This window comes from Gavia stellata, chromosome 1 (genome assembly GCF_030936135.1).
Source record: "Gavia stellata isolate bGavSte3 chromosome 1, bGavSte3.hap2, whole genome shotgun sequence".
Classification (NCBI taxonomy): Eukaryota; Metazoa; Chordata; class Aves; order Gaviiformes; family Gaviidae; genus Gavia; species Gavia stellata.
The window spans coordinates 98,073,048-98,100,329 of NC_082594.1; the positions used below are offsets into that span (position 1 = coordinate 98,073,048).

At 44.9% G+C, this 27,282-nt stretch overlaps 1 protein-coding gene across 1 annotated transcript; it reads right to left on the reverse strand.

Annotated features, from left to right (window-relative positions):
* Positions 1-3,737: 3,737 nt before the first annotated feature.
* UBASH3A (ubiquitin associated and SH3 domain containing A) lies at positions 3,738-25,499 on the reverse strand. The gene is made up of 14 exons (XM_059822436.1): positions 25,387-25,499; positions 22,566-22,619; positions 20,748-20,934; positions 18,254-18,452; positions 17,378-17,547; positions 16,273-16,481; positions 15,284-15,410; positions 13,178-13,277; positions 11,640-11,762; positions 10,785-10,877; positions 9,544-9,688; positions 5,393-5,505; positions 4,775-4,881; positions 3,738-3,872 (listed from the first exon to the last, which is right to left on the reverse strand). The coding sequence occupies exons 1-14, from the start codon at positions 25,497-25,499 to the stop codon at positions 3,738-3,740; spliced, it is 1,875 nt and encodes a 624-aa protein (XP_059678419.1).
* Between the last annotated feature and the right edge of the window lie 1,783 nt (positions 25,500-27,282).

Sequence of the window (27,282 nt, forward strand, 5' to 3'; positions counted from 1 at the left end):
GTTCTTACAGGTTACTTTTCACAACCCTGACAATACTTCTGATGCCATTAAGTGAAGGGAGAGATGTCATTTGGTGTTTTATTTTGGTGTTTTAAAAGAAGATCCAGATTCTTAATTCGAACTGGTATTTGAAGCACAACCTAGGATGAATATATAAGAGTATTATGGAAAAAACCCCTCATTTCTAAAAAGACAGGGGAAAGTTTCTCATGAAAGCACTTGAAATTTTATGTCAATAATGCTTTAAAAATGACCACTCTTTTAAATGGCTTTAAAGACTCCTGTTCCTGAAGGAAGTTTACTTCTTGTCTTTCTTGTCAGTTAGTGCCAAGTCCACACCCCACATCTGCACGTGCACCTGGTGCAGGTCTCCCCTGCCTCTCCTTATCTGTTCCTGGCTCCGTCCCCAGATGGGCAGTGTGCCATCATACCCCGCTCTCATGGGGTGTCATTTGAGCAGCAGGCATTTTCCCTTCCTGCGTGAACCTGGAGCACCACCATCGCTCCCACCTATCCTTATCCTCACCTGGGCTTTTGCTTCACCCCAACCAGCCTCTGTGGCTGGGCCACCAAGCTAAAGACCTCCCCTTATGCAATACAGTTGCATTGACATATGCCCCACTGGAGAAGAAAGGCATTCCCTGCGACTTGCCTGTGTTTCTTCTCACGTAGAGAGGAGGGGTCAGTCCCAAGGCTGGAGCAACTCAAAAGGCCGAAAGCAGATACGCTGAAACCTGGGACACAGACTGTAAAAGCTGTCTCATAAGGCAACTTTCCAGAAGTGAGGGACAATGGTAGCATGGACCATAACAAGTATAGCTGCTACCATGTGTCAAAACAGAGCCAGGTCCCTATCCAGAGGCTGTATCCCTAGCAAAAGCTCGACCCAGAGACGCACACCGATGCCTGCACAACCCTGGTACCGCACACCCCCAAGCCCTGGTCAGAGGTGGGACCATCTCTCATGCGGGGGGTTTCAGTCTGGGGCGACAGCTTCTCAGATGACACCTGGCCTATGGCTTGAAATTGCTTGATGAAATCAGAGCAAATGCATGGAAGTGTATAGGGCTGCGTCTATGAAAGCAACAGCTTTCATAGAGAGGAAAGCCCCATGGGAGCACGGTGAGGTGGGAGCTGACTCCTCTGCGGGCATTGAGCTTGAACCTCCCTGGAGCGACTGGAGATATGCCATGCCCAGGGCCAGGTCCTTGCCCCATGCCACCCCCCATTGCCCCACTGTCCCCATTTCCCCCTCCCTTCCCCCTTGGACAGGTTCCTTGGTGAGGAAAGAGGGTGCCCAAAGGCACTGCTTTTCAGCAACAGAGGGTCGGGCTTGCCCCCGTGGCCAGGGCTGAGCTCAGCCCGAGGGAGCAGGCGGTGTGGTGGGAGACCCTTGCTGGTTGCTGTTAGCATGGCAGAGCGCAAGGCGGAGATGTTGCTCCCTCCCTCATGACCCTGCTTTTCCCCTACATGCTGATTATCATACAGCCCTTTCTCAGCTAGACCTCTGACTCACAGCCCTCCCTGAAGACCACAGAAGAGTTTCGCCACACCCTTCAGGGCTCGGTGCAAAATCATTCCTCACCACACCTGCCCCTTTCAGCTGACATCAAGTGCGTGACGGGGTGAGATGCAGAGAAGTAACCAAGCCACAGTCTTCTCAGCACTGCAGTGGCATCCTGCTCCCTCGGAGCAAGAAGAAGCTGTGATGGCACTTGGGGTTTTTACCTTTTTCTGGGGCTGTGTCTATAGTCGTCCATCTCATGCACTTGGTCTGCAAACAGCGATGCAGTCCTATACCCTTCTGTGCATTGCTTGCCAGCTAAAGAGCTCCTGTCTTGGCTCTGAGGCATTAGATCTTCACTTTAAAATTACAGTGCTGTTAGAAAAGCAAGAGCTCAAGCAACTTCATCAGAGCTGGAAAGTCAAAATGAAATATTTCAGGTGCAAGACTGAGATAAGAAATCTCCACACCCACAGGTAAGGGTGCTTGTCAGATGCCTCTCAGCCTCAAAGGCTGAATGTTTAATGGGCTCTAACCCTGAGGTTAAAGGTATGCAAGCAGAGATACGTCAAGAAGGAGCATGGAAATGAAGAGTGAAAATGAAAACGTTTTCAGTCATAGAATCACAGAATCATAAAGGTTGGAAAAGACCTGTAAGACCAAGTCCAATCATCAACCCAACACCACCATGCCCACTAAACCATGTCTGGCAGTGCCACGTCTACACGTTCCTTGAACACCTCCAGTGACGGTGACTCCACCACCTCCCTGGGCAGCCTGTTCCAATGCTTCACCACTCTCTCAGTAAAGAAATTTTTCCTAATATCCAGCCTGAACCTCCCCTGGCGCAACTTGAGGCCATTTCCTCTTGTCCTGTCGCTAGTCACTTGGGAGAAGAGACGAACACCCACCTCTCTGCAACCCCCTTTCAGGTAATTGTAGAGAGCGATGAGGTCTCCCCTCAGCCTCCTCTTCTGCAGACTGAACAATCCCAGTTCCCTCAACCCCTCCTCATAAGACTTGTTCTCCAGACACCTCACCAGCTTTGTTGCCCTTCTCTGGACACGTTCCAGCACCTCAATGTCCTTCTTGTAGTGAGGGGCCCAAAACTGACCACAGTATTCGAGGTGCCGCCTCACCAGTGCCAAGTACAGGGGCACGATCACTAAGATGCTAAGATCATGCTAAGAAAGAAAGAGAAGCCTCCATTTTTTCCTCCCATTGAAAGAAACACTTGTCCTTTCTCAGAGGTAGTTATCTGAGAGGATAAGGAGGAAGGAAAATGGGAAAGGAAACCTGACTCTGTGGAAAGGCATGTTCTTGCTTGTGTGTAAATTTTTGGGGCTACATTTCCTTAACCAAACAAATAACCCAGAAAAGAGCTACAGAGACCTTTTGGGTGACCTTTCTGGCAGGTGTGTCCCCATTTATACAATTTGGCACGGAACAGCACAAAGCAAAGCTGTTGTCCTGCGAGTGCCATCTCAGGAAATCTTCAGCAGTTAGAGTTGCTCACATCACAGTTTTGTCACCAGCACAGTAACGCAGGGCATCTTTCTTCATCCGAGCAACAGTAAAGCAATCAGTTCAGTTTTCTTCAAAAAGGAAGAATTTAGTCCCTATTGCAATATGGATCACTTGGGAATTGCTGAATGGGGAGCTGTTGCGATAGAAGATGGACACCCTTTGTAGAAGAGGTAAATAAATAGTCAGTGTGGTATTTGGTCTCGTGGAACTGGCGGAGTGAACAGGAAACTCAGTGGCTTTAGGCAGAGCTGGTCTCCTCTTCAGGTAGGAGATGACTTTTTTTCAGTCCCAGTTTCTCTGCTTGTCTGAAAATATCCAAGTGCATGAAAAAAAGCAATTCTTACTGGATGTATTTTGGTCTTGGAAAATGCAACATTGTTTACTTTAGTGCCTTTAGCAGTGGAATTTATAATAAGGTAGTTCTGTATTTATTAAACGTTGGTACTCTCAGAAAAGGTTAAAAGGTACTTCCTTCACCACCAGAAGAGTTACTGCTCACTTGCATGCCAGTTCCTAGGTTACTTCTCAGCCACTGAAATAAAAACAAAATTCAGGCACCAAACTTGGAAGCGTTTTTCTGTGCTTTGACAACTCAGAGAGGGTAATTCCCACCCTCTGTGAGTCCTCTGGATGAATCACTGGACTGTGATGAACCATAACTTGTCTTTGGCTCATTTTTGACAACTGCAAAGGCAGAGCCAGCCTTCTAATCTTCCACGATACCATTTCTCCAGTTAAACGCTGCATTTGCTCCATGAGTTAATGTCTTCACTGGTGGGTCGACCATCTGCCATTTGTTCTCTTTAATTTCTTCGCAGAAACACATGCCCAGCGAAGGGATCTAGGAAAGAGTTTACCAACAGAGTTACTAGCAGGGTCATTGCTTTGACGTGAAGGAGGCAGAAGAGAGCAGACCCTGAGACTGTTCTGGGAAGACAGACTGGGACATTTTGCAACTTCTGAAATGAACTAAAAACAGACTGGAGGCCTGTGGGGTGATAGCTGAGCTTGTGTCATCATCAAACAGTCATCATCAAACAGTCATACTTGGATCTGATGATCGAAATGTTTTCACTCCTTCTTATGTATCGACAGTGGTGGTAAAAATATATCTAAAGACCGAATTCTCTGCTTGGTCATACCAAGGCAGATGGTAAGGAAAACTGGGGTGAAGAATTCCGCCATTGGTGATAATACACAAATAAAATAAAAATCCTTGGCGACCAAGTCTCAAGCGGAGGCCCCACTTGTGAAGCTGACAAGAAAACCCTTCTCCATTCTGTAGCTGAGCACCGAAGTTGTGAACTTACAGTGACTCAAAAACCACACAGCTTCTTAAAGAGTGATTCACTGAATGTAGCTGCACGTTACACTCACAACACCATGGGGAGGAGAGGGAAGACTCTCAGCCCTGTTTCTAAAGGAAGGAGGCTAGCTCCAGATGAAGAGGTTTCCAAATGTGCCTCTTGTCTATAGGTGTTACCTGGCATTGACTTTCCAGGGGAGTTGGATGAAAATCTCCAAAGACTTAGCTGCTAGTCACATACTTTTCATGAGGAGAAAATCCTTCTGTTGACCTCCAGTGCTTTGCTAAACCTGCATGAGATTCCCTTTGTAATGAAAAACCTAATGTCATTGGTATTGGCATGCAGTTACATGCATGTCTCACTGCGTAAGCAGGCTCCTTATTAAAAGTATAATAAAACAAAAAGAAAGCTTCCTGCTAAAAAAATATCTTCTTACCTTTCGTACCACCTGGGCAAAGTCACTGCTGTCTCTGGCAGGGAGCCCTATCAGAGGTCGGGTGAAAGATGCCAAGGAAGAGCCATGGCCCACAATGAGGATGACACCTGATATGCCAGAGAAAGCAAAGAAAAGTAGTAAGGGAGCTGCAGCACTGTCAGGTTACCCATCAGCAGATGGCTATGAGGCTCTTCCGGGGCCGTTTGTCTTTGCAGACCTCTTTGATAATCTGGCAGGGTGTATTGTGTGGTCAGAAAAAGTCAGGTGTGTTGTAGGCATGCCAGCTAGTGAAAGAAAGCATTTGCTAGGAAAAGAAAAAAAAAAGCTTTCCAGAAAAGTGTATTATCTTACGCTGAGCTACATCCCAAAGTAGAAAGACCAAGCGAAGAGTATACTCTTGCAATTTAGTACTCTACTGTCTTCTGTTTAATTTTGCTTTTTCATTTCTATCCCATAAATTGTATGTATTTTGATTTGGTGTAGCCAAGGACAAGGACTCAGAGTCTCCCTTAAGCTCTGTGCAGTACCAACAACTCATGTTAAATGTGCTTCTGTAGGCAAATCTCTGCCTGTTCCTGTTACTGAAAGTGTCTGACAGAATATACAAAGATCTGAAACCTTTACCTTTGCTGGGGCAGGCAGTGATGATCTGTTTTACAACTGCGGAGCTTCTGCTTACATATTCTTCATAACTTTCCGATGGCACCAGAGAAGAGAGTGGGAAGTTACCCCTGACAATAAAATCACAAATATATGTTAATTTAGATGAATATGGGGACACTGTTAGCACTATCGAATGACTACAGCAGAGAAAAAGGCACTTGGTTGAAAGGTTATAGGTTTATCTACTGACTTGGATGACACACTACTACCTCAGCTTGCATGGAGCATTAGCTTCCCTCACAGTAAATTCTGTTAAATCTTGTGGCTAAGTCTCGTAGCTCATAAAGCACCAGATGCAGGGAAAACCATGCTTTAATAAAACTCGTAGTTCACAGTGGAGATTATTTAAAGAAGGATTCATGCCTAAGAAAAGCTTGTGCTTTGAGCAATTCTATCAGCAAGGACCACTGCCCAGGTATGGACTGCAGACCTGCAGAGCAGCCCAGCTCTAGCAACCCTGACTGAGTTCAAACCAAGGTGAGACACTGATAATGTGAACGCTTTCAAGATTTGGCACCTCACTGATAGCCTCCTTAATAAATAAATCAAAACAAAATCAACAGCAAACAAGGCATATCTGCATTAGGTGGACAAATGGATAGTAAAAACTTTCACTCCTAGAATTAAAAAAAAATAAAATGTTTCCAAGGACATTAATCACAATGCATCATTCCTAAGTATCTGAGCACTTCTTCTATTTTTTGTTTATTTTTCATGTCATCCTCTTAATCTGTCTTCTCTGGGAAGGGGAGGCCTTCACTGCTATGGCTGGCAAATATTGTTAGCCATGTGTTGTGATACAATACAGGGTGTTAATTTTTTTTCTGCAAACAACTGCCTCCCTCACCCCAATTTGACTGTGTCCTTATTCAGTGCATAGGCAGGAGTAAGATTAGATTAATATATTGTAGTAAGGTATGGTATCACAGTGTACTTTCACAGGTAAGTCCTTGGTACATTATGTCAGCACAAACTGCAGAAGTAGAAAATAGGTGGTAAAATCATGTGAAAAGCTCATGCTGTTTTGTTAATCACAGCTAATATTAATCCTGGCTAGGTTGGAGAAGTCTAGATTGGGGTACTCAAAACTAGTCTGCCTTTTGGCAGAGCTGCGATTTTTTTTAATGTGTCCTGTTGGCACCTCAGTCCCTTCAGTATTAACCCTGTTATTAACTAGTTGCCCTGCAGCAGAACTGAGCATCCTCAGCGCTGGCCCAAGCAGTTTCCAGGCTAAATAGCAACAGGAGAGCTCAGCCCAGGCTAAGGTCTCGGTGGGAGTGCTGTGTCCAGCTGTGCGTGCTACAGTGCAAGTGAGATGAGGACCAACAAGAGAAAACCCAGAGGGGAGCAGTGAACAGGAGTCCAGAAAGCACAGCCTACGAGGGAGGATGGGAAGAATTAATCTCGGAGGAAAAGGCTGAAGAAGGATGTGATAACAGTCTGCAAAAAGCTGTCATGAAGAGGAAAGGAAGGGTCTGTCCTCCATGCAAAGGGTGAAGAGGAAAGAAATAAGTGGCTTAAACTGTGACTGACAGTCTTTAACAGGAAGAACGGCAAAAGCAGAGTTTATTTTGCTTTGGGACAGGGAGCATCTACCACCCCTCTGCTTCTGTGAGAGCATGAGAGGAGAGAGAGGCAGAGTTAATCTCACCCAACCTTAGCTGCTTACAACTCAAGTGTCTGGCTAGGTCAACGGAGACAAGTAAGCCCCTTCAGAGGGCAATTCATGCTATCTTAAGTGTCTGACATAGGCTATCTAAGATGGAAAATCACTGTCTTGGGAGTCCCCTTCTTTCCACCAACAAGAAGGCTGCTAGCTAACCATCACAGCCTAGGCACCCTACTCACAGAATCACAGGATCACTAAGGTTGGAAAAGACCTGTAAGATCATCAAGTCCAACCATCAACCCAATACCACCATGCCCACTAAACCATGTCCCACAATGCCTCGTCCACACATTCCTTGAACACCTCCAGTGATGGTGACTCCATCACCTCCCTGGGCAGCTTATTCCAGTGTCTCACCACTCTCTCAGTAAAGAAATTTTTCCTAATATCCAGTCTAAACCTCCCCTGGCGCAACTTGAGTCCATTTCCTCTAGTCCTGTCGCTAGTCACTTGGGAGAAGAGACGAACACCCACCTCTCTGCAACCCCCTTTCAGGTAATTGTAGAGAGCGATAAGGTCTCCCCTCAGCCTCCTCTTCTCCAGGCTGAACAACCCCAGTTCCCACAGCCGCTCCTCATCAGACTTGTGCTCCAGACCCCTCACCAGCTTTGTTGCCCTTCTCTGGACACGTTCCAGCACCTCAATGTCCTTCTTGTAGTGAGGGGCCCAAAACTGACCACAGTATTCGAGGTGCGGCCTCACCAGTGCCGAGTACAGGGGCAAATGACTTTTATGACTTAAGAAGGCTGCTAGCTAACCATCACAGCCCAGGCACCCTAGTCTTAGATGTCTATAACTGGGTGCAGTGAACCTCAAGGTGATTTCGTCTCAGCACACAACACATGGGCTGCAAATGTTTCAGCATGACTCCTGTTGCCTCTTAGTGGCACTGGAAACAGGGGAATTTGGGTTACGTCCACTGCTGACAGGGAATGATGAGGGACTCTAATCTAGTTGAAGGTTGTTATTTGCAGTGGGCGAATGTGGTAAAACCAGCCCCTGCACCTGAGAATTTTGAACCCTGCATGTGATGGGAAGAAACTGGCATCATATGTGCAAGTTTATAGCTCATCCATCCTATTCTTGCCTGGACCTGAGTGACCTGTGAGGGGTTCGAACCCTGTAGTTAGCGCTGCTTCAGAACTTCCCCTATGAACTTCCCACTGCTCTGCATTTGCACCCTTTTATATGTGGATGTTTATATGTGGATGCATGTGATTTTTTGTTGAAAAAACTAAGGAAAATAGTCTGTTGGTGGTAAAACACACAAGAAAGCACTATGATCCAAGAAAAGGAAGGATTTTATTCCTTCATGCAGTTTCAAATGAAGACAGTTTCTTGGCTGTAAGAAATGCATTAAGACATGAGAAGTTTCCTTTCCCCCTTTCTTGTATATGTGGGAAACCCCAGAGACACTCACTTTTATTAGCTGAGTAATTTCCTGGATCTGTCTGTGTGCTGCGAACGCAGAGCAGCCTGGTTTGCGAGCAAGATGAGGAGCTAGATTGAATTGCAGGCTTATCATTTCCTGCCCTGATGTGGTTTGCAAGCACTCAGAAAAGGCAATCACCCCCCCACCCCCAAGTGAGGGCCCCAAAAAGTCCTTGCTGAGCACAGTACTAATCTTTGAGCAACTCAAAACAAAACAACCCCTCTCCCCAACCACATTTGGCACAAACATCAATTATAGTGAAACGCTGTTGTGCTGCCTGCCCCCAAAACCAGAAGGACAACTGGCTCGTGTATGGCTCACGTCTCTCTCCCCAGACCCTGCGTAGCTCTGCCCTGGGGTGCATGGGGGGGGGGGGCTCTGCTTTCCCTTCCTCTTGTAGCTGTTGCTTCAGTGACACTAACCAGCGACGTTTCGAGCGTGGAGCTGTGCTCCCTGCCACCTCCCAGCCTAAAAAAAGGGCTTACTAACCTTTTCTAAAGTCACGGTTCTTCATCACTGAAAACCAGCATGTTATTTACCTGAAGGGTTATTCTTCACATTTTTAAAGTGTCCTTCACATGAGCCAAAAGTAAAACCAAAACTCCTGGTACCTGACACTAATGCCTATAAAGCAGCTATCCTTGTGCTTGACAAACCATGGGCCTGAGCCGGCGGATCTGAAGGCAGCACCAAAGCAGGGCTGGTCCCATATACAAGTATTAGATGTTTGTGCATGTGCAGGTGCACCCGTGTGCTACGTGCGCACACGTTCCCAAGCGTGTGTGTGTGTCTCTGTGTCAGAGCAGCAAACACAGTTGACTCTTGGCACAAGACGGCTGACAGCACATCGTATTTTGGGAACAGATCATGCAGACTTGAATTTGATCAGAATAACACATTTTTTGCAGTGTTCATAATGGTAATGGTTTAAGACAAATAAGAAGATTAAGAGATACCCCAGGGAAAAAAACCTATGGCTTTAACAGCTAGATACGGAGCAATTACCTGTAACTTGTGTCTATTTTGTAAGAGGCCTCTGCCAGTTCAGTCACAGTCATGAAGTTAGGAATTAGTTTGCTTGCTTCCCACTTGGTCCATTCAAGGAGTCCTGGTTCCACCCTGATTTTGACTTTTTGATCTAATTTAAGCCCTGCAAGAACAAGAAATATTTATTGAGAAAGGTACGCTTGAAGTGTTACATTCATGCTGTATATTCTACCTTGTTCACTGTAATGTTTTCTTTAATGAAAAAGAATTACTTATTGTTGAACAAAAGAGGATTATGTTGATTAAATGAAGCCAACATTATATACTTGTCTAACTAATGTTAAGGCACTACAAATTCTTACATCATCATTATTATTATTATTATTATTGTTGTTGTTATTATTATTATTATTATTTCTGTAGCTCACTTGTGATGATCTGCAAGGTACAGGAGAGAATAGAAGAAAAGACTTCAGTAATGCTGCAGCCTGCATAAACTTTTTTTTTTAAACCGTTTTTATATAGCATTTTGCCCAGTGGTCCTCGGTGGGGCAATAAATTGTCCTAGAGTGTTAGAAATGGAATTCTCTTGTCAAAAGACACATTATTTTGTTGATTATTCTCAAGAGAGGTACTGAGTGGCACTAGTTCCCAGAAGAAACGCACTGCCATTGTAACTATGATATAAACATGGTAATGATCTGTGAACCTCTGACAGACCTGTCGGAGCACACAGGAGAGGAAAAAAGAAGAGAGGGAGAGGGAGGGGGAGAAGGAGAAGAAAAGAGGTTCTGCAATATGAAGGAATTAAAATAGTTTGGCTTGCAAAGGCACATGCTTTCAGGAGAAAGCTGTCTTCCCTGATTCACATACATATCCTGCAGCGCACTGGAAACATTTGCTTTTCAGCTCAGAATATTTTCTGGAAGAGGTGGCTGTAGTGATTTGATGAGCAGCTACTAATGTTGAATTCAACCTGATGTGAAATGCCTCTGTTTCATATAACATTAGATTCCGTTTTAACTAGCGAGGACTAGAGTTAATGGGATAGTGCTCTCCAGACCATACACATGGCAGCAGGTTTATTACTGCCTATATTACCAGCTAGACAAACCCACCTTGTCTTCCCTGCTTAAATACAACAACAAATAACCACAAAGTCGTACATCATCTTGATTACTCATCTCAGAGACTTCACAGAAGTTTGACAAAGACATTTGCACTGTGGCAAAAGCACTCGGCTGGTTTTGCTACCTTACCCTGCAGCAGGTGTTGAGCTGTTTGTATGCAGCGGAGCGCGGGTGACGAGTACACATAGCTGACTGTCACCTCCTGGTCCAGCAGAGCTTCCCCTGGATGGGAACAGCAAAGTCAGTTGCTCTTTTACGAATTACGACAGGTGAGAAACTACTACAAAATACTTTCTGCAAAAAACAGCTTGGAGCTTTTCAGTTTCATTGACATGGGATACATTGACAGTCCCTTTCTATTCATTTTTTCACACTATCGGCTGACTGAGCTCACCAAAAAGTTCATTCTGGTGGCTTACAGACTCCAAATCTGCAAACAGCAGTTAGGCATTTGGCTGTCTCCACATCTGACTCATCAGAGACAAGCATTTGCACCAGACTTGCACTGTCACAGCCAGGCGCGCTTGCTCAGGGAGCAGAACCAAGTTCACCTGGTGAGTGAATTGCATCAGACTAACCCATACCACCCAGCCGTCAGGTACCTGTGATGAGGTGACCACGTTCTGCTGACCATGAAGCTGCTTTCTCTGGCCAGCCCCTTCACTCCTCACTGCCCATTCAGTGACAACTGCATAAGACATTAGTCCCTCGCAGACAAGCAGTAGGGCACAGGTAGTGTTGCAGCTTCTTTCTTTTAACTTTCTTTGCCAGGAACTGGCAGAAGGGGTCTCAAAGATGAGCAACCAGCCTTGCTCTCTATTTTACTATTTAACAATATCTTGCAGTGGTTGCCCATAGAGAAGTGTTACCACAATGAGTGCTGCTAGGTATTGTTTCTATCGCAAAGCCAGTATGAGCTTTTGCAGATGATGAAAGCCTGCTTCCCAAACCCTTACATTTGCAGTAGGATATTATCCAGCTTACCTATAAGCCTTGACTGGAAAATACCACAGCAAGATAAAGGAGGATCGTATTCAAAATCCTTCACGCTGTCTTTCCGCTTCGGCAGGGTGGAAGGGAAGTTCAGATCTGCTCTGTAGTATTTTCCTGAAATGAGGTGGGACATTTTGCTGCTGCACAAGGGAGGCAGCAGCTGAATGCACAGGTGGCGTTTTGTTATAATGGCTTCATTTCTTCTGAATGGTTGGATGGCTGGTTCTGAAAACTCAGCCCAGAGTGACATCTCGACTGCCAAATGAAACAGGTTGAGGCCCATTCTCTGGCCACGAGGGTAAGCGATGAAGCAGGGCATCTGCCCAAGGACCTAGTCTCTCTTCCCCCAACCTCAAACACCCACCTGTCTGTCCCCTGGGGATGGACTGTGGTCTCTGCTCTCCCCAAACCTTGCCTGGAAACCATGTGGGCAATGGGCAGCTGCCATCAGCCGAGACCACACCAAGGAGACAGCTAATAACTAAGCAGTTTGGGGGATCATGGGGCGGTGCCTGAACTCAGATGCCTACAGGATTATTTTAGTACTACAGACATAGGCAGTGTCTCACTGATGAAAGAAACCTGGTCACTGCTATTACCGTAAAGAGATCATGTTTTAAGCTCACAACACTGGACTGGGAAATCGCCTGTCCTAACAAAATAGCACCTCTTCTGCAAGCTCTGAAGGAGCAAATGGGGGGGAGGAGAGAGAGGACTGGAAATCGTGAGAATTCAGCTTTGTGGGGCTCAAATGAAACAAAAATCCACTCCATATCGATATTCTTTTACCGTTACCAAAATGACAAAAAACAACATTCCCACTGAAGAAAAATGAAACCAATGAATTCATTATGCAGCCAGAAGGTATCACCCTCAGTATCTAGTGGGAATTTCACACACTTCATACAGGAGATCTCCAGCATAACCAAGGGAACCTTCGGCATAAAGCTCCCCTTCTGAACTCCCACCTTCTTGTTCCCCTCCTTCCTCCAGACACGTATTTACCTGTTCTAGGTCAGTTTTCTTCACCTCAAAACATAATTTTTGAGAGAGAGGGCCAAGAAACTCAGCTTTTAATTTAAGTCAGTGCTGACATCTCACTTCCACCATGGTTTGCTCTTGCTCTTCTTCCCCAGGTTTGCCTAGTGATGTACTGTGACTCTGATCAACGCACCATGATTCAGACTCAAGTGCGGAAAGGTGGAGGGGTCTGACAACCACCACCTTGTGTATCGAGTGGTAGAGATCTTGTGTTTTGTACATCCATCAGTGAGACAGACATCCATCTATATCACAAGAACTTTGCTTGTTCTGCAGAGTTTATCCAACATAAACATGAAGGACTTTAGGACATTATGAAACGCTGGTTATGTGCAGGTCAAAGCAGTGTTGTATCTGACTTGAATGTTACTTGCTCTTTTGTGTCAGTGTTTACATTTACACGTAGGAGACTGAATCTCTTGTACCCGTTACCGGGGTTAATTGGTTTTGGTTCTGATTTGCTAAGATCCTTCCATTATCTTACTCACCATCTGCAGTTAAGCACTGTTGAAGCCAAGATTTGCCAAAGACCTGATCAACTCTTTCCCCATGGCGCATCACCAGCACGCCTCTTCGCAGGGTGGCATTCTGAGACACCTGTGTAAAAAGGCACAGTATTTTTTTAATATATATATAAAAAATATATACTATATACAGTACTATATATAACCTACATGAGAAGTCTGGATTCCTGGATGCTGCCTGATGGAGGCAGGAACAGCAGACCTGTCCTGGGAGGTTTGTAACAAGTCCAGAGGGGGAGAGAGAGGAGCTGCTATAATAGATGCCTATCTTTAGGACAATAGTAAGCCTGACTGGGTCTCCACTGAAGGCAAATGAAAGAGATACCTGACCTTCATGGGCTACAGATTAGGTTTTAACTCTGTGTTTACACTAGTGAAAGGTAGTGTGGATAACAGATCTTTTAATTCCAGTGTGGGAAGGAATTATAATTTTAATATATATCATATGGTTGGTATAAACAAATTCTGGAAACTAGCTAAGACTTAAGTGGTAATGCTTTTTTCTACACCAGGACTAACACCAAGCTCGTCCTTCTTCTCCTAATGAAAACACTACTTTTACATTTTTCATAACTGTGCAGCCAAGTCAACAGTGAATCCAGATCTCCTCTGAGGCCACTTTTTTACTCAGACTGCATGGAATTACAAATAAATTCTACATAGTTTGGGGTTAGTATACAGTGCACATTAAATACAGATGAGAAGATAAGGAGGAACAGGTCAAAGGCTCTAAAACCTTTTCAACAGTAACCCATTGCAGCATTACTGCTGCAGTGCTGAGGTTAGCGATGTGTATCTCCAGCAGCAGAGAAGGGAACTCTTAAGAAGTGGTATGAGATATATATTCATGTATTCTGCTAAACACTATTGCATTTCTGCCATGAAACGTGAATTAACCACCACAAGATCAGAGTTTAAAACTAAGGTTTTGTGGTCTTGCTCTTCTGCTCAGGAGGAACCCAGAGGCTGGGGAAACTCCTAGACTGGAGACGTGCGTATCTGCACAATGTGTTCCTCAGGCCAAGCAATGGCTCTGCCACAGATCTGAGCTAGATAAGAGAGGCCAAGAGCAATCAAGAGATGGTGGAAGGACATGTGACTTGTGCAGAAGTTTCTGTCTTACAGTCGTACACACAGCGTCCTAGGAGGCCCCAGGATAGAAGTTCCCTCAAGGTGCCCTCAAGTTTCTCTGATGTTAACACAAATGAACCCTTAGTTATCCACCAGCACAGCAAGAAGAGAGGCTGTGAGGCCAGCAAGCCCAAAGGGGTTTCTGCAGCATGCCAGTGTGCCAGAAAGGACCGTCTTGGCATCCCTGACAGTCAGACTAATAAGGCAGTGCAGGTGCAAATGCACTATAGGTAAAAAACCAGAGTCTTTATTTGTTTTGCTCTTCCTACCAGAAGACCAGTGGAAAACCTGGGAAAAAGTTGATACATGTTGATTTTGAAACTGGGACAAAAATGTAATCCCATCAGCGCTGCTAACCTTTCCAGCTAGCTGTTCTCTTGCTGCAGTTCTATGCAGTTATTTGCATTAGCTATCTATGTAAAAACACAAAAGAAGATGAAACATTTAAATGTGCTAAGATCTGGGACCACGTAAACCACCAAGGTGACATCCATAGAATCTGGACATAAAAGTAACAATGAACAATGAGCCTAATTCTGCTCTAGTTACTCTGCTGTGAACCCATATGAAAGTCAGGGGAAGTTATGCCTGAGTCTCACTTGTCAGACTTGTTGCCATATCTCTGCATAGCTTGCCCAGTAAGGCTGTGCACAGAGAAACCTGAGCAGAGAATTCATATGTTGTGCTATTATGACAGGAATGAAAAGAGTTTTATGAAAGAAGGCAAGAGTAATATACATCCTATACATTACAAAATATTTATGAGATATAATACCCTACAGTATGAGCATATGAGTGTGTGTGTATATATGTGCATTACAACATAACATGAAAATGTGAGGGAGAAACAGGAAGATACTATTACATTTACTAAATGCTTTTAATTAATGGTATATCTGCACAAGCACATGGCAAAGATAAGAATGGAAAACCAATTACCTGAAGAGAAAGTACCTTAGTTAGACTCCTTGACATGCTAGGATTATGGACTTCTCCATTCAGCTTTACATTAGGTTCATTTTCAGTTTGGGTGAAGAATCTTGAAGCTGTTACAAAAACATATTCCCTGCAGAAAAAGCAGAAGCAACACACTCACACACAAACATATGGGCGCACACACAAATAGAATTTTTAAGTCATGATTTTGTCTACAGACACGTGTAAGTCAGGATTCATATGCCATTCAATATTTTTTGCATGCTTGCAATCCACTTCATCACTTTGTTCTTGATTTAGAATCTGTCCACTAAAAATGAGGCTAAAATAATATGAACCGATGGCATATATTGGGTGTAACCCCGCTAAAGTGTGATCTTCAAACAGGAAATACTACCTGGTTGCCTCCTCTCTATCTCTGAGGACTCAGCAAGAAGTGCACCTACACCTCCCTGCTTAGAAAAATCAGCTCTAATCTACAAGTAGCATCAGCCGCGCTGTCAGCTGCAGAGCAAAGTGCAGGAAGACAAGACAGATGCCTCCTGATACAGGGTAAATCAACAAGACGAGGGTGGGCTCAAGGTGGTGGAGTAACCTTTGCGTGGTTTCATTTCAAGTTAACTTTGCAAGCTCTTGAAATGAAAAAAAAGAAGAATCAAGAAAGCAGTGAGCCAGGCTGAAGGCTCAGCCTGCCCGGCAGAACGTGGTCTTTTAAAATTCATTAAGATGTTCAGGTTGTTCAAGAGCAAACAGGGGTCATCCCTTGAGAAGCTGAACTAATGAACTCTGAGTGTCTGTGAGTGTGTGTCCTATGTCTTGTCTTCCAGAAGTCTCAGCATCCCACCCAGACACCCAGGACCCCTCTCTTCTGCCCACGCCACCTCCAGCTCCCACCTGGCCACCCACAGCTCACAGCGAGCAGGAATGCTGTCACGGCTCCCCAGCAGGAAAAGCGGCTGACATAAAGCAAGACCCATGAAACCCCAACTTACCTGTGCTTAACCCATGTGTCTGACTCATTGGCCCTCTCAGTGTAGTTTTCGGGTATAAAACCCCTGCAGCCGGTCCGATGCGAGGTCCCAATCACCCAGCCTTCGCTCACATCAGACTGCTGCGTTGGGTCAACGTAGATGAAGTCCCCGGTGTTGATCATGAGTTCATCGATGTTCTGGGGCTTGTACTGGAAGAGGGCCCTCAGCGTCTGCGGGGAACACGCAGCAGGGTCAGGCTGCTGCCCGGAGACTGTTGCTGCACGTGCTGCAGCAGTTCAGGGGATGCTTGTTCAACTCTCTACTGGACACAGCGACCGGTACTATTTTCCACTCTGCAACATGCTTTTTAATAGCACTTCAGCAGAGAAAAATGAAGACACTACTGCATTTGCAGTATGTCTAAAAATAGGCATTTAGTTTTCATAAAAATACTTTTTTCCTGTAACTAGTACAGACTTATTTGAAAGCAAACATAGCAAAAGCATTATCAGCTATTTTTGTGATTAGTTGCAACTCTCCTGAGTGTGACCAAAATCCAATACAAGACTTGTGACGAAGCGATATACTGATTTGACTAAAAAATGTTGATCATTCCATAATTTAAATTTGGAAATGGGAACTGTAAAAATGTTGACTGGTTTTAACTTTTTAAGAGTCTGTTAAGCAGAAAATCATCAGCAAGAACTGTGCCCTGCTCACTGATGTTTAATCTGTACAGTTTTCATCATGGCTGGAATAATCAAGAAAACTAATTTTGCTGAATGGAATTTTACTGCAAAGCTATGATCTGACAAGTCCTAGCAAATATTCAAAGATCATAATTTCCTGTCTCTTTTATTTTCTCATGTCATGGTAAGATTAGCTTTTTCTGCTGGAGTTTAGAATTAGACCTTGCTGACATGCAGGTCAAGCAGCCTACCATAAAGGAATCTTCCTCTGATTCATGAGTACAGTTTTTCAACATAAAGAGATAGTTGAAACAACCATGCTTTTTGAAACACTATACTGTGTATGCACTGATTTTCTTCATGAAAAAATAAAGCAAGACAACTGTAGCAGAGTCTGACCGTGGGCTCAGGAAATTAAATAAATCTGATGGCAGTACCTGGTAATGCACAAAACGCATGTCCCGCGAGTAGAGAGCAGCTACCCACTGGCAAGTCTCCCCTGGGTTAATGCATTTGGCCAATTGTTCCAAAGTCTTTTGATGGTGAGGATAAAACTTGTGAGCCAAGGTAAGGTGGAGCTGCTTTAGGCAGGGCTTCACATGGCAATCTAGGAATAAAACAATCACGTCACAACATAGAAGTGAAGGTAATTTAAAGCTCTTCTTCTTGTTTTATCCTACGTGCTTTGCATGATGCAGGAAATATTGTGGTAATTAGTAGTAGAGTAGATCGTAGTTTTGCTGAATAATGTTTTTGCAGAGTGCCATGGTTTTAATCATGCCAAAATAATTCACAAATCTGGACTGGATTTGCTCCCTTGCTTCAGCTGGGAGAAAAAAGTGAACAGGGCTTTAATTCCTCTCCCAGTCGCAGATGTATTGAACTCGTTTCTCCCAGACAAAGCTATGCTGGGGCTGTGTCCCTTCAGTCTCCACTGGCGATGCAGTTTCCCCTGGATGTCACTGGATCTATTTCTCAGGGATGCAGTCGGGCCATCAGGCTGGGCCATAGCACCATGGGGGTGGAGGTCTGAGAATAGGGAGTATTATATGCCTGCCCATCTTGGATATCCTGATCGATGGCCTATCAAGTTACACAGCCAACCATTTCAGCTTCCAGACAAAAGCACTGTGTCTTCAAAGCCTAAAACATGCTCCCCTAGCCACGTTGTTTTCAAATCTGCAGGAGGAAAGGGTTCTTGCTGGCAGTAAAACATCAGCTAAGCTCCCCCAGAGGCACAGGAGATGTTTTCAGTAGCATGCCTAAGCATTTGTGCTATGACCCACCCATTTTCCCTCTGATATTGGTCCTACCTGCCAGGGCTGAAGCCTCTGATGAGAACGCCAGAGCAAACTCTTTGAGGATATTTGCATGGCTGTCACCAATGAAGAAGCCAAGGTAGCTGGTGGATGAATGTAGTGATAGGGAAATGGATGGCGGAAAGCACTGTGAAAAGCTGTCACCCACTCGCTTTAAGGTGTCGTACAATAATTCCACTTTCTGGTCTTCACACTGAAATAAAACAGAGGAGGAGCAGGCTTTACCCACTGCCTCAACAGCCACTATCATAGCCTGTGTTATACAGTAGTACCAGAAAACAGTGCGGGCATTAGACTTCCTGAGAAAGACAACACACCTACAAACTTGCTTGAAATTCCTGGTATTAAAATCAGTAATATTGGGCAGTTTGATCAGCACAGTATCCTGGTGCTGTAATAGGAGATGGAGCCTTCTACCAGGAGGTGTATCGAGCCCAGGTAGGAAAGAGCCAAAAGATTTCACCGTCTGATAGGTGTGCAGTAACCTGTCTGAAATGAGGGAGGGATCATGATTTCCCTCTTCAGTTCTAAGTAAGAATTTGTGTTATTGTTATCCTACAGTCCTTAGCTGAAATCGCTCCTGCTAAAGCTTCAAGATCTCAGATGCTGAGCAATACACCTAACAAAATTCATAAGGCATCTTTGTCATTATCATCCTTAATGCTTTAATCACAGCAAATTAAAGGGTTGTACAGAGCCATGCTTCCACAAAAAAGGGGCAGTTAAGCAATTTAAGAAGTGAAGAGACAAAGATGAAATTTGTGCCATCCAGCCAAAGACGGGAATATTAACAATGCTCCATTTCTGCGCTGCTTTATTCTCCTCTGCAGAGCTGTTTGCTCCATTTAGCCTTTACATGGGGTCGAGCTGCTGAAGGGGAAGAGCAGAAGAGAAGGAAGGAGCACCTCCTGCTTAGACCGTCTTTCTCTCTCGAGCATTTCTCAGGCCACAGGGAGGAAGGGTGCACCAAGGGGGCATGGGGCAGACTGGGCTGTGGGGGGACAGGGGCGGGTGGGATCCTGCACCAGGGCAAGTGCCATGCAGTGGGCTCCTCTGGGGCCGACAAGTCTGGGAGCTGCGAAAGACGTGGAGAGGGCTGTGTCAGGAGGAGGTGGGAGCCAGACCAGTGAGTCTCAGTTTCTGCCTGTGAGGTGCCCAGGTCAGCTCTTGCTGACAGCCAAGGAGCAGAGAACAGCACCGGAGGGTGCATTTATCCCTAGAAGTGTGCTACCTGAAATGGGGCTGAGATGCGCGAGGTGAGGGTTGCAGTTCAGTTGTCTCTTCCAGGGGCAGCCTTCAAACTCGACACCTTTCAAGGCCATGGCACTGGTTATTAATTAATTAATGATTTTTGTTCTGTATAGTTGCGATTAATGGCCACAGGGCGCCATTCAATATTTTGTAACAAAATACTCTTATTTTCACTGTCTATACTCAGTGGCATGGTTTAGCATAAAAGTATGATTAACAGAATAATTTTTGGCCAGCTGCTGTAGCTCATGTCTGTTTCAGCATATCTCAGCAGCAGCTGGTGTTCATGTGCCGCACCGTCAACATGGGAAAACTGGATTCCAGGTGGCTCCAGTGTTTTTCCAGGCCAGCGACTCTTTGCTGGTCTTTGCTGGTACTGACACATTCACCTACGCAGGAGAAGCAGCTCTGCTGGGAAGTTCTCTAGAGGGTTACCCAGCATTCAGAAGGCCACCTAGGAGGACAGTAGCATCTCTAGAATCAGAAAACAGCCCACCAGCAGTCCAGCTCAGGAGCCTAACTTCCATGGTAAATTATTGGCGAAGTGACTCAATTGCATGGCCGGACTCCAGTCTGGCTCCCCTTGCTCCTTCCATCCCTGTGCATTCTGCTTCTCTCTTTTTCACAACATCCAAGCTTCAATAGAAAGGGTAAGGGCTGGGACACGCCACCATAGCAATGACATTCTGGCTGGGGCTTTCTGGGGAAGGCAGGAGTTTCCCTGAGATTCCCATAGGTATAATACCAAAGTTGTGTACATCCTATGATAACGCTGTCACTGCTGCCCAGCTGGCTGAAGGCAGCCACTGCTGCCCTGGCCAGGAAGGTTTAACATCCTAGATGGATGCAGCAATGGGCACGGTCTCTGAAGCCTGCTGATAGCTGCATGTGGGGAGCAGTGCTTCCTGCTGGCAGGTCCATGTGCAGCCTGGACTCCACAGGATTGCTCGAGACAGATGCTAGACATGCGTCACTCAGCTACCCCGAAGCATCCCACTGGCCCCAGCATCCAATTTTTAGGTATGCCAATGCCTAAGGTGGGTAGCTAAAGTGGGTGTTGGGAAGAAAGCCACTGGTGCCTACGCAGGGTCTGAACACTCAAGTATTAAGCAAGCAAGCCTGGACCTGGGTCATGTCAGTTTGATCACCAAGGAGAAGTTCTGGTGTAAGACAATTGCAGGTGGCCCAGTTTCACCAGTACTTGATATTTGTCCCTTTCATGTCTTTTGTGCCTTACTGTGAAGAAATCGCAGAGAGTGATGTGTGGAAAAATCTCATGGGCTCTGTTTTTCCCGCACTGGCGCTTGCTCTCCTTCCAAAACTCTTGCAGGTGGTTATGCAAACGACCGGTGGGACATAAGTAAAGAGCATACTCCTGAGGGATTGGGTCATCCAAAGAGGGATCATTGCAGTGGGAGTGCAACCTGAAATTGAGAGCATATCACAGAGAGTAAGTGTGTGCATCGCTTACTCTTGTTTCCTGTGGTTGAAAGCATCCATAGTAGAGACTAGAAAAAAGGAAATACAAGGTTGTTATTTTCTCACAAATGAAAAGCTAAAATAAAAGCTCCTTACAAATTTTCTCTCTGAAGTGCTAACTAATGGAGAATGGGGTTTTTTTCTGCCTATTTTTTGTGTGCTTTACATTTTATTATGTGCCTTCACTTTTTTCAATGTCTGAAAATGAAAGGCAACAAAAAAGATTTTTTTAGGGTTCTTTGGTTATTTTTCAACTTTTTTCATGACTGAAAACAGAGGACTAGAGGAAGAAAAAGAAGCAATGTTTAGAAAATATTGAAAAGTGACAAAATGAAAACTAACTGAAGATTAAAAAAATACTCAAAAAGAGCTAGCCTTTTTATTCAGCCCTAATAAAAGCAAACAAGACAAAGCAGAAAATGCACAAGCAAAGATCAGAAACTTGTATCCCATGTGATGATATCCTTCACCTTGTTCTTCACATGCTTTATGTTTGGCTTCGCAGCTGTTGGATTGGGAGTGATTGTTGGAAAGAGTGGTAGCATCCCTGACAAAAAATTATTTGTGGAGAACATGACATTCTCAAATGCCTCCTCTGGCTTTTCACAAAAAAAAAAAAAAAAAAAATAAAAAAAAGGTATCAAACCAAGGGAAAAAGAAAAGCACAACAAAACCCAGAAGAAAGTGAAAGGAAAGACTGGATTTAATTTGAAGGTGGATTAAAGCAAAAAAATCAATTATCAGCATATGAAGAACACATGAATACTCTGTGAGAGTCTTGGTACAGAGGAAAAAACTTTGTAAGGATCCAGACTAGCAAGTGATTTTGACTCTAATGGTACCTCCCTCTGACCACCAGCCTTTCAGCTTATTTTATAATGAGCCTTTCTCAAGGGAAGAAGATGGGCTGTTTCCCTTCAACCACTGCCGTTTAACCCCACATTGTTACTGCACATGTTTGTAACTGCAACCATGGGTTCACAGATATTATCCCTGTTTCCTTCCTCCCTTCTTTCGGGACGGAGAGTCCAGGTTCCCCCCTCGGGCCCCATGCCCGTTGCCGATGGGTGCATACCACGAGGTGCGAGCGCTGTGCCGAGGCAGGCAGGACATTTACCCTGAAGGTGCCTCCGAGCGCCTTCCTGGACGTGCCCCGGTGCGTGCCCGCAATCCTGGCTCGGAGCCTGGGAACCCCTTGCAGAGGCAGTGAGCAGACCTCGGTGGCCCCAGCCATAAATAAGCAGGAGGCTTAAAACTGAGGAAAAGTGCCTGCCCACAGCAGCTGGCCCCATGAATTGACTAACGTCACTGTGGTAGAAGTAGCTGCTTCTGCTCAAGACTGTCCCTTCCTCCCCAGCTTTTTTGATTTAGCCCGGATCTTCTGCAAATTACCTCACTTCTCAGAATAAGTACAAATGCAATTATTCCTTTCTCTAAAATAAATAAAAAAAAAGAACTCAGATGCAGAGTTTTTTATGGCAGCTAACTTCAAATTCAGTGACAGAATCAGCACATGAATGAGGATTTTTAGCCAGGTTTAATGCGAAAGCACTTCTTAGAAATCACAGGTACTTACCATTTTGCAGCATCTTCTATTGTCTTTTGTCCAGTAGCAGCCAAGGCTTTTTGCCTAGAAAAAAACCAAAATGGATTCATCAGAATAACAGAAAGAGAACTCTTAGAAAGTAAAAAATGGACATGCTGTTGTCACCAAGTCTGTTTTCCAGCACAGACAGGACCTTTAACAGTTAGGTTATTCCTGGCAAATATTAACATTCTTGAAGTGCTCCAGATAGTTTTTTCCACTGCAAGTGTTTAATTCCTTGAAGATTGGTAACCTGTCCTCCCCACAGGATGTCCTCCTTCGTGTTCTGGAGGTGATTCCTTAGCAGCCCTACTGAGTATATGGATTTCCTTAGGGTTGGGTAAACCATCCATCCATGCACTGCAAGAGCAGGGTTTGCTCGGGTCATAGGAGAATGTTCTGGTTCAAGATGCCAGGCCCAAGCTCATACATAAAAACAAAGCAAAACACACTTATATTAGGGTTTGAAAATCTGGATTGAGGATCTCCCACAGGCCAGCAGAGTCAGATCTAAGTCACCAGTTCAGTCCAAGATAAGGGACAATATCTCACGTTTCTCTCTATTCATGCAACTGTCATTCTCTGGGATCGGATTTATCTGCATTTCCTTTTCTCTCTAGGGCTTTCAAATGCCAACCATGTGCTTCACACGAACAAGTCTTTGTGACTAAATGCTAGGTGACGGGTGAAGTATTCCAGTGTTTAAGTAGCACCTGCACCCATGAACCCCATTTCCAGCCCTGTAACCCACCTACAAACTTCTCGGAAGAGACATGAAGGGGAAGTAGAGACAGAGGACATGGAGGAAAACTTGCTAAATTACTTGTCATGTGCTCATCTCTTTCCTTCTCTCTTGAGGCCACCCTTTCTTGCCACTGCCCTGGGTCTTGAGGGCATTGATTCATTTTGTCTCCTCACATTTTTATCCTCCATCCATCCCTATGACACCTGAGCATGCACCAGCACTACAACAAATGCATTAAGCAGCAGGACTGAGGTTCATCCTTGATGCTTTCTCCTAGCCTTCTATCTTCTCTCTAGTGCAAAAACTACCTGTGGGCTTGTTAAAAACATTTAAATGTACTTATGTGTATGTGCAACCATGCCTGGCTCTTTAGTGGGGGCTCAACATGCATGAGGGCTAACATGAGTCTTTCCACTCAAGCTTTACCTTCTACCTTTCTTCTCGATAAAGTAAATCAACTACCATGGCCAAATCAATGCAAAACCATGAGCTAGCTGGCCTAAAACTAGCCTGTGTCCTCTGTGACTGAATTCTGTACATTTTCTTTCCACGCCTATGCTGGCTTTCCCTTCTCCTTCACATCAAACACAAACAACCTGTGTTTTTGTCGTTCTCCCCGTGCAGCCCTTCCTGCTGTATCCTGTTGAAATGTCAGCTCCTGCTGCTGCTTGGCCAATGATACCAGACTTTGTCAACCACTCGTTACACCTCAAAGTGTTTTACTGCTTCATGCCATGCTGCTCCTCCTACTCAGAGACAAGCTCTGTGCAAACAGCCCTGAAGCCAAATGGATCTTCACTTCAGCTTTTCTTTACCATAGAGCCTGCAAAATCGTAAATGTAGTAAGACAAGCGAGACCTGAGACCATGGACTGTTGTGCTGCTCAGTACTATCTCCTTGCTCTCTTGTGCTCCTCTCTGTGCCTGTTCCCACCTTTTGTCTCATCATATACGTTGGCTGTAGGATGTTTTCCAGCAGCGTTTGTCAAGCCCTTAGCATCAGGGGGGCATTAGGATGTGACTAGACAGCCTATGCTTCCAAGATGAGCAGCCAAAATTGCAAGATAGTGCACAGAATAAATTCTGTATATACCAATTTCTCTCAGATAGAGAGCAGGAATAAACCATTGAAAATCTGTATTAAAAATAGTGTCTTTACAGCAAGAACAAACTGGCTCTTCCCTAAAGCAGAAACTGCTGACACAGTTCAGTTCGCTGTAAACACCAAGGGAGGCCCATTTTGTTGATCTGATGCTAGGCTTGATCCTCACATATTTGGTTCACGTTCTTTGGGGAAATGTTGGTTTGGCATGCTGGTTCTACATTGTGAAAGATTTTGTAATATTTCCACCCAGCCTCATTTTTCTCAGGCCAGGACATCTCAAAAGAACAACTTTTCAGTACTTTCATTTACGGTTCAATCCAGGAACTACAGAGACAGCTAAAAGGTTTTATAAAAGCGCGGTCAAACTTTTGATGGTCTTGAAGTCAATAAAAGCAAATAAATTAAAAAATAAAGATCCTGATTCAAGACAGGAAGAAAAATTGACAGATTTATGTGGCATCTTGTTAAGGAAAGCTTACTCTTTTAAAACAGTTTCTTTTAAAACAGTTTCTAGCGACAAAATCCAGCAGGAGATCTTTGCCAGGCCTGAAAAAAACTTTGGATAGAAGTCACATCCGCATTTAACATGGCTTACAATGACGGTGATAAGCAGAAAAAATGAAAGAGAATATCTCCCAAGAGCAAACTACGGACATCAACTTCTTAACTCATTGTGAAGCCTCTCAACCTGAAGACATGGAAGGGTGTGTGTCTTCAGATATACACCGTATTTATAAAAATGGATACAGAGCAGGTTGTTTTTGCAATATAAGCAATACACACTGCTCTATAAGAAATTCAAAGCAAGACAGGTCTGATCCCTGTATAGAGGCATCACCCCCAGGAAGCAGCATGCTCTCTTGATGAAAAAAGCAAGCTGCCTGTTGGCAGGATCTTGTGAGAAATACCTCTTACATCTTAAATACTTTTTACTGTGCAAAGGCAGCTGAACACACTACTCACGCGATATGAGCCGTGAATCCTTTGGCGAGGAGAGACTCGAGGAGTACAGAGGTGCTTTTGCTCCTGTGCTTGTTGGACACCTTTGCGTACAGCTGTGTCTCAGCTACCGCCATCTCCTCCGCTCTTCCCCTGACCGTGTGCTGAGCGCTGACAGAAACTGGGAGGTGGGAGGAGGGTGCGAGGGAGGGAGGGAGGGAGTAAGAAAATGAGAGAGAGAGAAAGAGAAAGAGGCAGCTAAAATAAAAAAAAAGCTCAAACCTCTTGTGATCTTTTCTGACAAAAGCTGACATCCTGTTTTCATAGCATCTGCATCTCCAAATTTTTGTTTCAGGGCCGCTAAAAAAGCAAAAGCTATTTGCAGGTTTTTCCCATCCGCTTCAGCAGAACAAGACTAGTAGTCCAAAGGTAAACACTACAGCCAGGAGGGACTTGCTGAAGGGTCTGAGATGGGATCTTTTAGCCTTTCATTTTAAATTGTCTTCTGAAAGCCAAGAAATCCACCTGAGCTGCTACTGCAGCGTGGAGGAGGCGAGCGGGGATGTCCTGCAGCATGTAAGAAGTTAGTCTGTAGGCCAAATTCTTTCCTTTGGGGCTCGATTTTCATGTCCTCCCCTCCCTATCGTACATGGCTCCTGCTTTGGTCTTCTCAGCCAAAGGCAATGAGCTGGCCAGCTGTGCAAGGTCAAACCCAATGCCCCATCTAGACGTCATGCCCTGAGGCTGGGCTTGGAGCAGGGAAGAAGCCTGTCCTTTCTGGTGGTGCCAGTCCCACCACAGGAGCCTTTGCAGAGCTGTTCTGGCTGGTCCCCAGGGTTTCCAGCGTGGCCAGAGCAGGTGAAATGGTTGGAGAGAATTTTCTCTGGCCTGGGCCTTTCCTCATTGAAGGTACCACCACTCTCTGAGGAGGACAGGACATCTCACTCTGTGGACTGAAAGGGTCACCTGAGCTGCTGGTCTCCTGAAATGTGCCCTCACTTTCTCCCCCTTGGCTGAAGCTTCCCTTGGGGCACCTGGCCAGTTTGGGCTGCTTCTCCAACTGTTTGTCTCTGAAGCCCAGTGGGGAGAGCATCAGAGCACTGTGAGCAACTCAAGAAGTGCAGCTTTTTTTTTTTTTCTTATGTCCCCCTGTGTTTCTCAGTTCCAGGGAAGGCTGCTGAAAGAGTGGCATAAGAGATGATGAAGAACTCTTGATGTCATGGCCTAGATGTGAACAGTTAACAGGATCGTGACATAACATCCTCTCCTTTGGAAGTGCCAGTTTCCCTTGTGCACAGCAAATGGACTGAACAGCTTCCAACATGGGTTTTGTCATGGAAAATCTTCATTTCTTCCCTGGCTTCTCAGGAGCCTTGTTTCACTTAGACTGCCACAGCTTTTTGCTTCATCTCTCCTCCTCCTTCTTCCCTCCACCCTCCCCTCTGTCATCAATCTCCCTTCTTAGTGAAAAAAAACAAGCCAAATTATTACTACTCTTGAGCATTTTATGAAGCTGAGCCTACATTTTCATTTTCTAAATCCCAGAGTACAAATGAGTTGATACTTCAGAAACATGAGATACTGCTTGCAAAGTACTTCCAAATTATTGTGCAATATTTAATTATAAAAGTTATCTGTAACAAAAGCATGGGTCTTTTTCAAAAACTCTCTAAGCGTGCTCTTTGCTACAAGCACACAGGAAAGGCTAAACCAAGTGAAGGAAGAGTAAGGTGAGCCTATGGGCCTTGTGTGCTGACGAGATGAAGCACCTGGGGCTTCTGCCTTCTGCCACCCACAGCTGTTGGCAGACTCCTCTTCTCAGCTGCACGAATTTTGATAGAAGATGAGCAACCACGAGCCTGTGCAGTTTGTGGTGCTCCTTTGCTGAGGGGTTACAGGAAGGTTTGCAAATACTACAAT

Excerpts from the sequence above, each read along its gene's own strand:
- UBASH3A (XM_059822436.1), bottom strand. The coding sequence starts at position 25,499 with ATGGCGGTAGCTGAGACACAGCTGTACGCAAAGGTGTCCAACAAGCAC. Across the intron at positions 16,482-17,377 it reads TGCGTTTTGTGCATTACCAG|ACGCTGAGGGCCCTCTTCCA; the intron begins GTACTGCCATCA and ends TGTTCCCCGCAG. Across the intron at positions 3,873-4,774 it reads TTGCCCAGGTGGTACGAAAG|ATCCCTTCGCTGGGCATGTG; the intron begins GTAAGAAGATAT and ends ACTCTTTCCTAG.